We start from the raw sequence: 16,096 nt of genomic DNA, 5'->3' as shown, positions 1-16,096 counted from the left end.
TCAATGACTCAGAGGGCTATGCTGTAGGGTTACCCATATCAGACAGGCCTCTGAGGAGAAACCAGACAAAGAGTGTCCCAACCTGGAGGATCCAAGATGGCGTTGAGGGAGAACGTATGCTAGTTGAGTTCCCGTTTTACACCAGAATGCCTGAAGAAGAGGGCACGCTCCCCAGAGAATGGGGAAGAGAAAAGGCAAAGCCGTGGTGCTGTCCTCCTCGAACACAGCTGGGGTTCCCACCACTTCTCAGTTTATTTTGGAGATTCGGGGTCATAACGTCGGGGATATCGGTTCTTGCTTTGGGGAACAGCAAGGCTTTATTGCCGAATCTCAGTGGAGGGAGTGACTTTGAGTCCCCCTGTTGGCATGACCCCTCGAAGACCCGGAAATAGTAGTGCTTCGCTATGGAGGTCAATAATGGAAATGCCCGAAGTGGGTTAGGATTTTCATGTGACCCGAGGAGGTCCTGGCGCAGCATCGACTCGTATAATAAACCAACTGGGGGATTGGAGAGTGAGCTCTCCCCCCCCCCCCCCCCCCCCCCCCGAAGATATCTGGAGCGGTTTCTGTGGAGAAATTGGACTTGGTGAAGCCAATAATGTCATAATGGACATACTTTAGGAACTGCAGCAGAATGTGAATAACTGTTCTTCATATGTTTAAAATTTTTCACTATCCAGCTTATAATCGAAAGAGAAAAACGCCTATATTGCGACCCAAATCGGGAGATAGACGTTTATCTCCCAAAAACGAATAAATCGGTATAAGCGAAAGCCGATTTTGGACGTTTTCAACTGCACTCCGTCGCGGATGCGGACAAAGTTGATGGGGGCGTGTCAGAGGTGTGGCGAAGGCGGAACTGGGGCGTGGTTATCGGCCGAACAGAGATGGGCACATTTCACCGATAATGGAAAAAAAGTATGCGATTTTAGCTAGAATTTAGGACACTTTTCCTGGACCCTGTTTTTTCACGAATAAGGCCCCAAAAAGTGCCCTAAATGACCAGTTGACCACAGAAAGGAATCGGGGATGACCTCCCCTGACTCCCCCAGTGGTCACTAACCCCCTCCCACCACAAAAAATGATGTTTCACAATTTTTTTTTTCACCCTCAAATGTCATACCCACCTCCCTGGCAGCAGTATGCAGGTCCCTGAAGCAGTTGTTAGGGGGTGCAGTGGACTTCAGGCAGGTGGACCCAGGCCCATCCCCCCTACCTGTTACAATTGTGCTGCTTAATGCTTAGTCGTCTAAACCCCCCAAATCCACTGTACCCATATGTAGGTGCCCCCTTCACCCCTTAGGGCTATAGTAATGGTGTAGACTTGTGGGCAGTGGGTTTTGAGGGGGATTTGGGGGGCTCAATACACAAGGGAAGGGTGCTATGCACCTGGGAGCTCTTTTACCTTTTTTTTGTTTTTGTAAAAGTGCCCCCTAGGGTGCCCCGGTTGGTGTCCTGGCATGTGAGGGGGACCAGTGCACTACGAATCCTGGCCCCTCCCACGAACAAATGCCTTGGATTTATTCGTTTTTGAGCTAGGCGCTTTCATTTTCCATTATCGCTGAAAAACAAGAACGCCCAGCTCACACATTGTTGAATAAAACATGGACGTCTATTTTTTTCGACAATACGGTTCAGTCCGCCCCTTCACGGACCCGTTCTCGGAGATAAACGCCCATGGAGATAGACGTTTTTGTTCAATTATGCCCCTCCACGTCAGTTAAAGAATTTATATTAATACTTATCTAACAAAGTGCAAGTCCAAGATATAAAAATAGAGACTTTGATTATGGAAATGGCTTCTCTATGAAAATCAGATAATTTGGTAATGAAGAATAGTTATCTTTCTTGTAAAAATTGGAATTTCCGGAGAACCAATTAAGGGAAAATAACTTGAGAATGATAAATTTACCTATAATATCCTATATATCAGCTACTGAATTCTTGAAGAAATATTTCTCTGATACTTTGCTAATACCTTCTGATAGCCACCTTTTGGTGACTAAAATTATATTTCCTTTAAAATCTTCTTTATCAGAGAAAAGAGATGTAAGTTTGTTTAACTGACATTTTGGAAAATTCAGAAGTTATAGATAGAGTTATTATTAGTGACTTTCGTCTTTGATTTAGATAGGAACAATGTTTTGAAATTGTATTTCCGATACATGGTTGATAGTTTTTTGGGTTCAAAGATGCATATATTTCCTGACACATCAAGGGAATCACAGACTGGGAGGTGTGAGGTCTTGGCTTTTAAGCCAGGAATCATTGCCCTAGGTGGGACCTTCCTAGCGCGATTTCCTTGTAAGTGTTTTATTTCCTTATTACTTATTTGTTTGAACCTAAGAAATTATAAGAGTTTGTGGAAACAGATGAAGAATCCTCTGCAGCAACTTCCTTACCACTGTACCGGCTGCAATAACCGATTAACCTTCCTCCCTCAGAAAATGTGAAGTGTAAGATTAACCATTTCGAGTTTTTCTTACTTTCTTTAAGATTGTTTTCCTGATCTTGGATCTTCCAATTGTGGACAATTATGTAAATATATATTGTTGAGAGAAAATGTTTTGCTTTTTATATTAATTTCTGAATTTCCTTACATTTATGTGATAAATGTGAATGTAATTAAGTAAAATGATAAATAAATTAAAAAAAAAATTTAAATCTTTTGTCCTCCACCTTTTAAGTCACTGCCTATCCAATTGAAACAGTTTTAGACTTGTTACAGATGGACCAACAATAAAGAACAACGATGTGGATGCAGCAGAATATAGGTTTGCTTGCTTTGTTTTGAGTGTACTAGAGACAGCTGGGTGGGGGAGGGGAGTGGAAACAGATTAACCTAATTAATTGGCTTCCTTGCTTACAATGGACTAGATAGGCTCAGCTCACTTCCACTCCTGTCTATTAAACCTCCTTGGATTCCACTGGTTATCTCCAAATAAGACCTGCTGTTCAACCCCTCCTTCTTGTGACTAGAAGCCTTCCCATTGACTGGATCCTACCACAGCCTGTGCACTGGAAGGGGTGGGGGAAGAATTGAGAGTTGTTGTGGGTTAAACTCTGAAAAATATCCATAGTACACGTGATAATGTACAAATTTTTAGAATCCTGAAAAAATCCAGGCAGTTGGCAATACTAGCCTTCTGAATTCTGAGCACATCTGACAAGACCCCCTAAACTTTTTGGCCCGAGCTCTGGAGGGGTGGGTCCCTCTCTCCACAAATACGGAAGTAAGGAAGAGATTGGGAACTACAGTCTGGTAAGCAAATTAATGGAAATACTTTTAAAACAGAGAATAGTAAAGGTTTTGGAATCCAATGGATTACAGGACCCCAGACAACATGGTTTCACTAGAGACAAGTCCTGTCAATCAAATCTGATTAATTTCCTTGACAGGGTGACCAGAGAGATTTGAATCAAGGGAACGTGCTAGATATGGTGTATTTAGATTTAGCAATTGGAGACATGCAATTTGACACAGTTCCGTATGAACGACTAATAACAAACTGAGTGGCTTCGGTATGGGTTCTAAAGTGAATGGATTAGGAATTGGTAGAGTGCAAGGGTAGTGGTAAATAGAGTTCATTCTGAGGAAAAGGGTGTTACCAGTGATGTGCTGCAAGGTTTGGTTCTTAGTGTAACCCAATGGGTTAATATTATTAATATTTTGTAACCTGGGGTCCGGAGTTTTTTTTTTTTCCTGGCTCCGAGGGTCTTCCAGGTCATCCTTGCGGCCAAATGATGGCATTGGCAGCCAGTGCTCTCTCCTTTGGGAGCTCTGGAGGCACTCTAGGATCTCCTGGGAGGAGGTCACGCTGTCCATGACGTCCCCTGACGTTGCACAGCCGGGTTGTTCTGTTGCCCAGCCAGGCACAACTAAGAGAATGGCCTGATTTGGCCTGTGGAGGGGAGGCTCTGAGCACACGTGACTTTTCACACATGCGTGGTAGAGCTCATGAGGGCAGGGCACTATGGCTCTCTCTCTCTGTCTTTCTCTGTGCAGCAGAGCACAGAGCTCAGCTTGGAGTCTACTGCCCCCCCTTTTTCTCTGTCCAGGGCATTGCTCTCTGTCCGGGGGGGGGGGGCATCTCTGCCCTCTCTCCCTGCAAGCAGAGCACACCGGGCTCTGCATGCACTACTTCTTTCTCTCTCTTCCTTAAACACACACAGATACAGGCCTATACCATGTGATAAATAAGAGGCTGTCCTAGCCGGGGCAGGCCACTAGATGGCGCTGTTCCCCTAAAAATGTCCAGGATGTCCGGGGTAGGCCACTAGAGGGCGCTAGGAGAATAGGTGGAGGTCGCTAGGACCAGGGAGAGCCCTGGGAGGTCCACAGGTGCAGGCGGTTATGGGCTGGGTCCTGTTTAGCTATTAACCACTTTATACCCCACCTGAGAGGTGGAAAAAAGAGAAGTGAGCTGGCAGCAGAAGAAGAGAGATTCCCCTGGAAGATACTGGCTATCCCTATGGACTTGTGGTGGACTGTGTGTCCAAAGGAGAGAAGCAGGCTGAAAATCCTGGGGTAAGAAGTCCCTAAAGCATTAGTGTTGGACTGTGTGATCAAAGAAGGAAGGACTGGGTGTCCAAAGAAGAAGTAGGGCTGTGTGTCCCAGTACTGAGAAGCAGGCTGCAAAGTATTGAGGTTAATGCTGAGCCCAGGAATCTGTGTGGGGAGGCTCAGTGTAGAGATATGTGAATGTATAAAGTATTTAAGCTAGAAGAATCGTGCCCAGGGGCTGGAATAAAGAATTGCCTGAATATGCTGTTGGTAAGACCTGTTTAATTTTGCCTCTGGAGAACCAGGTCACCCTGAGCGCGAAAGGATAACATGCTAATCTGCATACAATTTGCATACTGAGAACCAGCTCACCCTGAGTGAGAAAGGGGCCCAGGAGCTTGAGGTTGGATTGCTCAGGATGCTGGGAAGAGACTGTTTGGAGTCCTGTTCAGAGGCCACAGGCCAGTGAGGCCTGCTGGAGAGTGGGAGCAGAAGCCTCATCTTCACAACCAGTTACCTGTACTAAATGCTGTGAATAATATACTTTATATATCCAAATTTGTGTGGATTGCATACCCTTTGGGAACCCACTGCCTCTGTGAAGTGGACCCCGGGACCACCCTAGACAACAATAGCTGACACTTGGTAGCTATTCTGGGCTGGTATTAGCCCAAAGTTAAACCAGGGCCTACATTTTTTAGGCACCCCAGCAGAGTTTCGTGGTAACTGCGGTATTTTGAGGTGTTCTACTTCTACTGCTGAAGGTCCTCCAGGACCCAGATTGGTGGTGGAGCTCGAGTGAGGATCCTAATGGGGACAAGGTAAGGGGTTTGGTAGCCCAAGATTTTGTTTGGTTTGTTTTTAAAATGTATTTTTTTGGTCCCATTGGGCTGGTGTTTGAAGGGTTCCCTTCCCTCTCAGCGCGTCCCGCCCTCGCGGAAAGGAAATTACATCAGAGGAAGGCAGGACGTGCTGAGAGGGAAGTGACGAGGAGGCGAGCCTGCCTGCCTGCTGCTGCCTTTACTGCCAGTTCGCAGCGACTTAGGGTAAATTAAAAATGTTAAAGCAGGGTGCACGAATGGAATGGAGCGGGCAGGTGAGCCGGACCTCACGAAAAAGGTGCCGGTACGCCATACCGGCACAAGAAAAGCACTGTGTTTATCCCACGGATGTTTGAATTCCATTAGTGTTTTCATCTCCACCAACTCCCGCGGGAGGGCATTCATGGTGAATTCATGGAATGGCCTCCTGATGGAGGTAGTGGAGACGAAGACAGTTTCTGAATTCAAGAAATTTTGGGATAAGTACATAGGATCTCTAAGGGAGTGAAAGGGAGAGTAGATAGCAAGGATAGGCCATATGGTCTTTATCTGCCTTCTATGTTTCTATGTAAAAAAAAAAAGTGAAAAGCTTAAAGGGAGTTGGGTGAAAGACTACTTCTATTCTGCCTTGGTGAAGAAATGCGGTGTAGCCATACTGATTAACATGAAATTGTAATTTCAAATATTGTCACAGAAGAGAGATGAGGAGAGAGGAGATCAATGTTGATCCTCTACTCTGCCCCGAACTGTCCACAGACTGGCTAGTTTCCGCGTGAGTGGTTAAAGGGTATATTCAGCTATTCTCTCTGGTTAACCCCAGACAAGCAATTTAAACAAGCAGGAACTTCTTACCATTTAAATTGCTTTGAATATTTAGCTCTTAGTGAAATTTGGAGTAAAACCTTATGCATTCAGCCCTAGTAAAATTTCAAAGCACATAACTCTTAGTTAGGAGCATAAATCCTTTGCATTTTGGGCCTGTCAGGACGGCTAAGTCCATAAAAGTAATGGAATAAACCTACCTCTCCTTCTGTGCTCTCTCTTAACACTGCTGAGTGAGGGGACTTCAAGAACTTCATCCACAGAGCACGATCACCTAAACTTCCAGAAATCACTAAAAACTAACCTGTTTAAAAAGGCATACCCTACTGACCCAACCTAAATGTCTGATCCCTGCGACACAACAAAACTAAAGTACGTAATGGACATAACTCAACCCTTTCGCAGTACGACTCCCTATTTGTGGCTGAGCCACACGAACTTTATCTTACCATAGTATCACTTTGTATTTGTTCTCACCGGAGTCTGCAAATGCCTTTCCAGTACCATGTAAGCCACATTGAGCCTACAAATATGCGGGAAAATGTGGGATACAAATGTAACAAATAAATAAATAAAATACATATCCAGTGCTGTATGGATCTAATAGCACTATGCAAGTACTAAGTAGCAGCTGTAACCTTCTTAATCATTTCAGTCATTTCAAACCTGAAGAATATTCCAGAATCTATAATCAGCAGGCGAGGGTAAGGTGCTGATTCTGTTTTGTTTCTTTGTCAGTACTCACTCAATTTGATTCTGTTATAGGTTTAGACGCATCCGTCAGTTCCTCCCAGGATGGATTTTGGTATTGTGTTGATTCTCTTGCTGACTGCCTGCATCTCTTACCTGATTATGATATATGGAAAAATGCTGCAGAAAAGGGGTCAGCTCCCCCCTGGTCCCATCCCCCTTCCAATTGTAGGCAACTTGCTGCTGGTGAACCCTAATAACGTCGCCAGGTCTCTGATGAAAGTAAGTAGGATTTATTAATTTCCTACCAGGATATAATACATAATGGTTGGGTATGTAGTTATATAGGACCTGATAGTGAGCCAACTCAGTGATCGTCCACTGCCGGTGCTGTCCCCGGATATTCAATGCCGGGCTGTTTCTGGCAAGCAGCCTTGAATATCTGGGTTTTTGCTGAGTGGCTAGCACATGCCCAGTTAAGCTGATATTCAGCAATGACTGGGCATCATAGCTATCCTATCTATGCATTAACCTTGTCCAGTCAGCGCTAAATATCAGGGAATAACTTTGACCTGCCCTCGAGATAGCCGGCTCGCGGTCACGTGCTAACTGCAAATATTCATCGGAGATAACGAGTTCTCTCTCGCTGAATATTTGGGGATGGCCGGCTATCTGCAATTTAACCACCAACCGGTTAAATCATTTTGAATATCTGGGGTGGAGGGTAGGCTTTACTCCAGATGAAAGTTGGGTTTAAGAGATGCCAAGAATGGCCCACCCCAAAGAATGAGATTACTGGCCCAGTGGCTGAGACTGAAATCCGGAGTGAGATTTCTCAGTCGATGTGGTCAGGGTATATAAATTCAGAAAGATCAATATGGGGATATATTTATGTAAAAAATTCATTGTCTACAAATCCAGTGCAGCATTGTCTTATGTGGTTTACAGCAAAAATAAAAATTCAGTACACAAAGGGCTCCTTTTAGAAAGCTGCTCTAGTGATTTTGATGTGGAAAATGCAACGAAGCCTATTCAGTTGCTATGGGCTTCGTCGCATGTGTCATGCCGGAATCACTAGCGCGGCTTTGTAAAAGAAGCCCAAAGTATCCAAAAGACTAAGCGAACCAATAAATGACTTAACTGACATTTAATGTGATTTTATGTTTTTTTTTGTTCAGGGATAACATTTTGGACCCAATATTCAGAAAAAGCAGTGCTCCTAAATTTATGCTCTTAAATTAAGCTCATAAATTTGTGCCCTATTTGCAACCAAACTTGGGAGCATACATTTATGACATTTTTATCCCACATTAGCCCAAGAGCTCAATGTGGCTTACATTACAAACATCAGTAGAATGGTACACATTTTGAAAAATATCAATTCTTATAATACGTCACATAATAATACTAGGTTGAAATTTAAAACGAGCTATTTCAACATAAGTAACAATAATCCTAAAATACACAATTCTATGTTGAGAATTGACAGAATCATAAAAGCAACTATCAATTCTCAATATAGAATTGATAAATAAGGAGACTCTTCTAGAATGATAGTGAGTAAAAATATACTAAGTAATATTAGATAGGTAATCTTATAATCTATACTAAGCAGTGGCGTACCAAGGGAGGGGCGGGAGGGGCGGTCCGCCCCGGGTGCACGCCGCTGGGGGGGCGCCGTGCGCCTGTTGGCCGAGTCCGCTCGTTCCCTCCCTGCTGCTCCCTCTGCGCGGAACAGGTTACTTCCTGTTCCAGGGCAGAGGGAGCAGCAGGGAACGAGCGGACTCGGAGCAGACAGGCATGCGGCATCCCCCCCCCCCCAGCAGGTAAAAATGCACCCGGGGGGATGTAATTTCGCCGGGGGGGGGGGGGCCGTGCTGCACCCAGGGGGGGGGCACATCGGCGATCCGCCCCGGGTGTCAGCCAGCCTAGGAACGCCAGTGATACTAAGTAATATTAGATGGGTAATATTTGATTGTTTTACCACTGGTCTTGGTAGAAATTAGATATTTATCTATGACTTTCTTACTTACTTTTATTTCCTTAAAGTATTTTGCACTAGTCTCCTGCCTCTCCTAACACTTGGATGTTTTTCAGCCATAATGGAACAAAACAAAAGTGTCCAGGACTAAAACTAAGACGTTTTGAGCTAGACCTATTTTAATAACAAATAAGGCACAAAAGGGTGCCCTAAATGACCAGATGACCACTGCAGGGAATCAGGGTTGACCCCCCCAATATCCTCCCAGCGGTCACTGACCCCCCTCCTACCCCCCACAAATGTGAATACAAATGATTTAGCAGCCTTTATGACAGCCTCAGATGATAGAGCCGGGTCCATTAGAGCAGCATGCAGGTCCCTGGAGTAGTGTAGTGGTCAGTGCAGTGCAGTGCACCATGGAGTGGGGGACTCTGGTCCCTATCTCCCTCTACCTGTCACATTTGTGGGGGGCAATGTGAGCCCTCCAAGACTCACCAGAAACCCACTGTACTCACATGTAGGTGCCCCCTTCACCCATAAGGACTATTGTAATGGTGTACAGTTGTGGGCAGTGGGTTTCCACTAAAATTCCACAAAATCGCAAATGGGTCTAAAGACAAGCTTGCTCTTACCCTAAATGCTTTTAAAGCAGGTCTAATTCCAAACACTTTTCTTCCCACAAATAGGAAATCGGTTTTCTATCCATTATGGGTTGGAGAGGTTTATCACATAAGACCGTCCATGATATGCCGCCTCTGAGAACGTTCTGATCTAAACATACTAGCACTTTTGACCATTTTTAACCTTTTGCTTGACTATACACTTTGAACATTTATCTGCAATTTTAAAAAAAAACATTTATCTACCTTTTGTGTAATTTTTGGATGTTTTTCTGTTTTGAATAGGAACCCCTGAATATCACCCTATCCACTAAACTCCTGCCCCTGAATAGCCCCAGCATTATCCAGATAGTGCCATGAGGAAATATTCGGTAGCACTGTGTAGTTAAAGCAGTGGAATATTCCACTAGCCGGAACTTATCCAATTAAAAGCACCTTCTAACTGGATAAGTGCCTCTGATACTGATCGTATAATTTGCATGTCCATTAGCATTACCCTGAGGAATTCCAGCAGTAATCCAAAAGTGTATGCAAATTATGCACTTTGCATAGGCATTAAATAACACCTGCATTAATATAAGCAGCCTTATGCTGTTTCATTAATTAAATTAAATAAGTTCTATTGATCCTTCTTAGCCTGTTTATTTGTCTTTCCACAGATAAGTAAGAAATACGGCCCAGTGTTCACACTTTATTATGGCTCAAAGCCACATGTGATTTTGTGCGGCTACCAGACCATAAAGGAGGCTCTGATCAACCAAGCAGAGCAATTTGGAGGCAGGGGACCTTTACCAGTCATACACTGTTACACCAAAGGAAATGGTAAGGCCATGAGACCAATTAACTAACAAGCCACCAAGCTGGTTAAGGTAAGAATGTAAGAATATAAGGTTATGCACTACACTTCTTTGAAGTATTTAGCAGAGAAAGCACTTATACCGATAATTCCCATTTGAAGATTGATTAATCCCCAAAACAGACACTTGTGTATAGAATCGCTCAGATTGCTCTGACTACTATGCAGGGGTTGCACCGAAACACAGCACCGTGTCGAGTCCTGCTTCTGAACTTCTACTGTTTTGGGGGATTTGTTTTGTGTAGACCTGTTGTTGGCTTATATTTTTTTATTGTAATAAACTTTGCATTTGCTATTCTTTGACTCCAAGCTTTCCTTTTTCTACTTTTTTGTTGGTCCTCCTCTGCTTCCTTTTCTTCAGAATATAAGGTGTACCATACTGGGTGAGACTAAAGGTCCATCGAGTGCAGCACCCCATCTCTGACAGTGGCTAATCCAGGTCACAAGTACCTGGTAAGATCCCAAGGAGTAGATCCATTCCTTACTTGTATCCAGAAAAAAGCTGTGACTTTCCCAAGCCTGTATCTGTTTTAACCAGTTGTCTTAGATTAATTTTCAGTAGGAATCTTGCTCACTAGATGTTTTTTTTTTAAAACTATTTATTTAACCAAGTGCTCAAGGGAAGCATGACAGCAGCTCAAATCTTGCACATGACAGGGTATCCATACACCTCAAATAATCTTAGATTAGATAGGTCCAAATATACCACCATATATACACCTCAGAATAAATAAGCTTTCAGTGCAGAATATTGTAGAAATGTATGAATGGACCTCATATATTTTCGTACTTGAAGCCCTCTCCACAGCGCCAGGAGGTCAGTCTCTCGATGGTTGCTATTTCACATGCTTGCGTTTTCCAGGATGCTAACAAGGGCATGCCTTTCCACGTACTAGGAACTGTAAACTGTGCAGTACACAACCACTGTTCAATCAGACTATGATGCTACGGTGGGGCCAGACCCACCCAGATTTCCAGGAGACAAATTAAGAGAGATAACTGAATTGGGAACTTGACCAGTCATATAATCTCTGCCTCCACCTACCCCCAAAAGATTGATTAATGGTGACACTCTTATCACATATAAAAAAAAAAGTGCCAACCATTCCACATCCTCACCAGCTCAATGGCGAGCTAGTAGGGTTGATTCTAATGTACAGTAAGTTCAATGCTAGAATTTGTAGACGCAAATACAATAACAGAAAATCACTCTGATAAGTAATTACTCTGGACTCATCTGCAAGAAGTATGACTGCACCTAAGGTGGCCCGAAGGTCCAGGTAGTGCTGTCCCCAAGAAGGAAGAATGCCAATGTGGAAATATATTATTTATTATAGATAATAATAATAATAATAATTAGCAAATATGTCAAGTTACAAAAATACACTGAGGGTTACACAAAATAGATATATAGATATATTCAGTTACACAATTACAATACTTTCCTGAGAAGAGATTACAAAAGCAGGCAATAGACCATGTGCCTGAGAATAGCCAGTCCTTAGCAAGCTAAAGACAAGTGATTAACTAGTACCCCTGAGCTATAGAAGAAATCGCGTTCTCTCACCCTTAGAGGTCCACAGCTTTCGCATCCGACGGGTGATGCGTCTCACCATATAAACATCAATAACCTGTCTCAGTTTAAGATGAGCACAATGAAAGGAGTTGGGAAGAACAAATGGGTTCCAGACAGCACTCATAAAATAAACTACCACAAAAACTTCAAACCCTTGGGCAACCTCTTCCTTTTCTCCAGCAAGAATGCTATTGGAGGGCAGTCCAGAAAAATGCAAACCACCCTCCACTCTTGCAAGGTGTGCAACAATAAAGGACTGCTTCTACAAATCTTCCTCAAGAGCTGCGGTTGGCAGATACAGCAATGTATGCAGAGCAGTAGTGGAGGCCTGCACTCTGTCAAAGGGAAGCCAAGAGCATGCAAAGCCTACCCACTCTTGCAAACACAATAGCCTCCTAGCCCAGTAATACTTCAGATTTAGCAGGGCTATACCTCCTGGGTCTTATTGAAAAAGATAGGCACCAAATGTAAGTAGTAGTGAACCTGTTCTATAAAGGCAAGTAGGCACTTACTTCTGTTATAGAATACTAGCCTAAGTCGACATCAAAGTGCCTGCCTACATTTAGGTGTGTCCACTTATGACATGTCTATGACTGACTTACATGTTAATGCCTAATTGCAGCATTTTAGCATAGAACTTAGGTGTTCTGTAAATTACGTCTGTAAATGTTGTTCCTGCCTATGCCCAACCCATGCTCTTCCTCAGTAAGCAATTGCTTTACTTTTATGCACTAAGACATTTGTGCTAGGACTAGGGGGGCACACAATGAAGCTACAAAGTAGTAAATTTAAAATGTATCAGCGAAAATATTTCTTCACTCAATGTGTAATTAAACACTGGAGTTCATTGCCGGAGAATGTGGTAAAAGGAGTTAGCTTAGCAGGGTTTAAAAAAGGTTTGGATAGCTTCCTAAAAGAAAAGTCCATAAGCCATTATTAAAATGGACTTGGGAAAATCCACTGCTGTTTTGCGATCTTGCCAGGTACTTGTAACCTGGATTGGCCACTGTTGGAAACAGGATGCTGGGCTTGAAGGATCTTCAGTCTGTCCCAGTATGACAATGCTTATGCACTTATATATGCACTTTATAGAATGCCACTGAATGCTCCTCTAGCATTTACATGCATATCTGTACATTCACTTGTGTAAGTGCTAGTATTGTTTCAAGTTTATTAAGGTTTACTATTTCGCCATTTAGACGATCCATCTAGGTGACTTACAATATTCATTCTAAAAATGGGAAATAATGTGAATATGAACAACAAACAGAGTGAGGGAAGGGGAGTGGAATTCCATTTATTCAGAGAGAGAAGAGAGACAAACATTAGGAGAGTTCTCAAGTCATTCCTGGGGGGTGCTCGTGTCACTTGCAGAAGTAGAGAGGGATTAACAAAATGCATCGTTGAACAAAAAGGTCTTAAGGTCGGCCTTAAATGGGGGTAAGGATGACTATAGTCTCAGGTGTAGGGGTAATGAGTTCCAGAGGTGGGGGGCCCTTGTAAGAATAAAAATTGAGGCTCTGAAGTATTCATGTTCTAATTCTTTATAGCTAAATACCTTGAGCTGTTTTTGGTTCTGGGATCTGAGAGTACGTGAGGGCATGTATCATATAAGATGATGAAAGAGATACATGAAAATCTCTCAGACATGCTATTTTGTTGGAGAAGAAATCTGCTAGGGGTTATAGTAATGACAATTACTACTACTACTACTACTTAACATTTCTAAAGCGCTACTAGGGTTACACAGCACTGTACAATTTAACATAGAGGGACGGTCCCTGCTCAAAGAGCTTACAATCTAAGAGACAAGTGAACGGACAGTCCGATAGGGGCGGTCAAATTGGGGCAGTCTGGATTTAGTGAACGGTAAGAGTTAGGTGCCGAATGCAGCATTGAAGAGGTGGGTTTTAAGCAAAGACAATTCAGAGGTCATTGAGGGATGTGAAAGGTTGTGAGGGTTTTTAGGGTTCTATATAAGACTGCCAAATTGGGAGCTTTAGGGGATCTTTTATCAAACCATTCCCATTTTCTGCAGCCTGCTGCCACTGCCTACAGCAAACCGATCACATGACCCCTGACATAAGAGGACACTCAGAAGTAACATACGTGATAGTAACATAGTAACTGCAGATAAAGACCGGTCCATCCAGTGTTTCTATAAATTCTTTTCACTGTGTTCACATATAACAGAGTGCACCCAAAGAGCAGGAATTGCTGTTTGGATAAACTCCTTGGGGCCAACTCCAGGAGCATTGGCTTTTAGTGATAATTTGCCTTTATGCTCCTTTTAACTCCTGTTTTTTATTATTTTACATATTTTATTTATTTCTGTGGTTGCTCATGGTATTTTTGATAATATGAATTTGGAATGGGTTTTTTTTGTGCCACAAGCCACATCCCCTACAAACTTCAAGGGGAAAGAGTCCTTACTGACTGTTTATCTTGGCGAAAGGACCAAATTTGATGAAGAAAAAAAAAGCACTTAGAAACAACAGTGGATATATAGGAGGAAAAATTAATGCAGAATCAATAGTAACACCTAAGACCTTCAAGGAATCTTGAATGGTAATAGGAGTATTGAACTGTTGAATATGACCCAGCATGTGCTTAGCGCCAGTTCAAGAGAAAATCATTGCTTGTGGTTTTGACAGGTTAGGTTTTATATGATTAAGTGGTATCCATTACAGAACTTTTTCTAATTTCTGTATCAGAGACGAAAAAGCAGAAAGGTCAGGGAGCCATAGAGTGAAGTCTGTTGATGAACTGAACTGTTATTTATGTTTGAGTGATGCTGACAATGATATGGAATGCACTACCGAATGCCATAAAAACAGTGCACGACCTAACAAACTTCTGAAAATCACTAAAATCCAACCTATTCAATAAGGCATACCACAATGATCTATCCTAAACATTAGACAACAAAACTTATACCAGAACTGGACAAAACCGAACTCTCTACACCTGAGTGCTTCAGTTTTACTTTGTCACTAATGAACTTTAACGCAAGACCACTCTATTTCTCACTCCGAATATGAATTCTCTACACTTGACTGCTTAATCTATTCTATCACTTATGAACTTTAATGCAATGCCTCTCTGTATTTCTTATTCCGGAAATGACTATCACCATTACGGAACAATGTAAGCCACATTGAACCTGCAAATAGGTAGGAAAATGTGGGATACAAATGCAACAAATGAATAAATATACTGGCCACAACTAGCAAAATTTGCATGGAAGATACCAACACATCTTCTAAGATGACTTCTTCGATTGCAGGAAGGACTGGGTATCAGGATTTGAATATCATCCGCATAGATAAAGGGAACAAACCTTGCATCCATGAGGAGATCAGCTAAGGGGGCCATAGAAAGATTAAATAGGAGTGGGGCCAACAGGAGAACCGAGGCATCCCATACCAAAGTAGAATAGAATCTGAGAACACTTCATTCCAAAGCACTCGAAAGGAATGCCCTGATAAATAGGACTGAAACCAACACCACGCCATATCTCTAATCCCAATATCCCATAGTAGAAGTAACGAATGACCCACAAGATCAAACACGGAAGAGAGATCAATTGATAGTAGCAAAACTGCCAAGTTGTGAGATAGGGTAGATTGCACAGTAATGAATAGAGCTTTAAGGGCTGTCTCTCAGCGATATAGTGAGAACTGAACACCGTCTGGTTTGGGTGTAAGGCAGTGACTGCATCCACATGTTGGGATAGCTGCATTAAGACCAAGAACTCCACCACTTTAGCTTCAAATAAAAGATTAGAAATAGGCAAGTGTCTTTCTGTTTGGGACATACAACTGCCGCCTTCCAGAGAGAAGAACTTTGCCAGTAGTGAAACTAGTGCTCAAAAGTATAGATAATGTAGAATGTAGAGCAGTCAGGGAGGTAGCAAGCTGAGATGAAGGACAAGATCATGTGATGCTATTGTTGATCTTACTGAGGTAAGTGCCCGAATAACAGAAGGTGTGGAAGGGGGAGCAAAACAAGACAGTATTTGCACATTAGCAGATGAGGAAGTAGTAGTATCAGAAAGTGTCAATCCAGAGGGCCCTCCTACGGAGGATGGCTGTGATGGGAAAAAAGGATCAGTACAAGCCAACTGAACTTTCTGAGAGAAGTAGGCGGCCAAAGCAGAATGCCAGTAACTGGTTAAGTGCTGCTGAAAATGATTGAATAGCCGCATACAACCAAATTAACTAGTC

The 16,096-nt window shown here is 42.8% G+C and overlaps 1 protein-coding gene across 3 annotated transcripts in view; it reads left to right on the top strand.

Annotated features, from left to right (window-relative positions):
• Window positions 1–16,096, top strand: part of LOC115481128 (cytochrome P450 2F3-like) — a 53,097-nt gene that overhangs the window by 13,735 nt on the left and 23,266 nt on the right. For 2 of the 3 annotated variants that reach the window (XM_030220161.1, XM_030220160.1), the window contains exons 2-3: window positions 6,913–7,119; window positions 10,098–10,260. In XM_030220161.1, the coding sequence (XP_030076021.1) occupies window positions 6,943–7,119; window positions 10,098–10,260 (340 nt within the window). In that variant the 5' untranslated portion in view covers window positions 6,913–6,942. Of the gene's footprint in view, window positions 1–5,251; window positions 5,326–6,912; window positions 7,120–10,097; window positions 10,261–16,096 lie in introns of those variants that run through there. The other variant, XM_030220162.1, reaches the window with a different exon arrangement.

Source organism: Microcaecilia unicolor, chromosome 11 (assembly GCF_901765095.1).
Source record: "Microcaecilia unicolor chromosome 11, aMicUni1.1, whole genome shotgun sequence".
Classification (NCBI taxonomy): Eukaryota; Metazoa; Chordata; class Amphibia; order Gymnophiona; family Siphonopidae; genus Microcaecilia; species Microcaecilia unicolor.
This window is presented reverse-complemented; position numbering and strand designations above follow the sequence as displayed.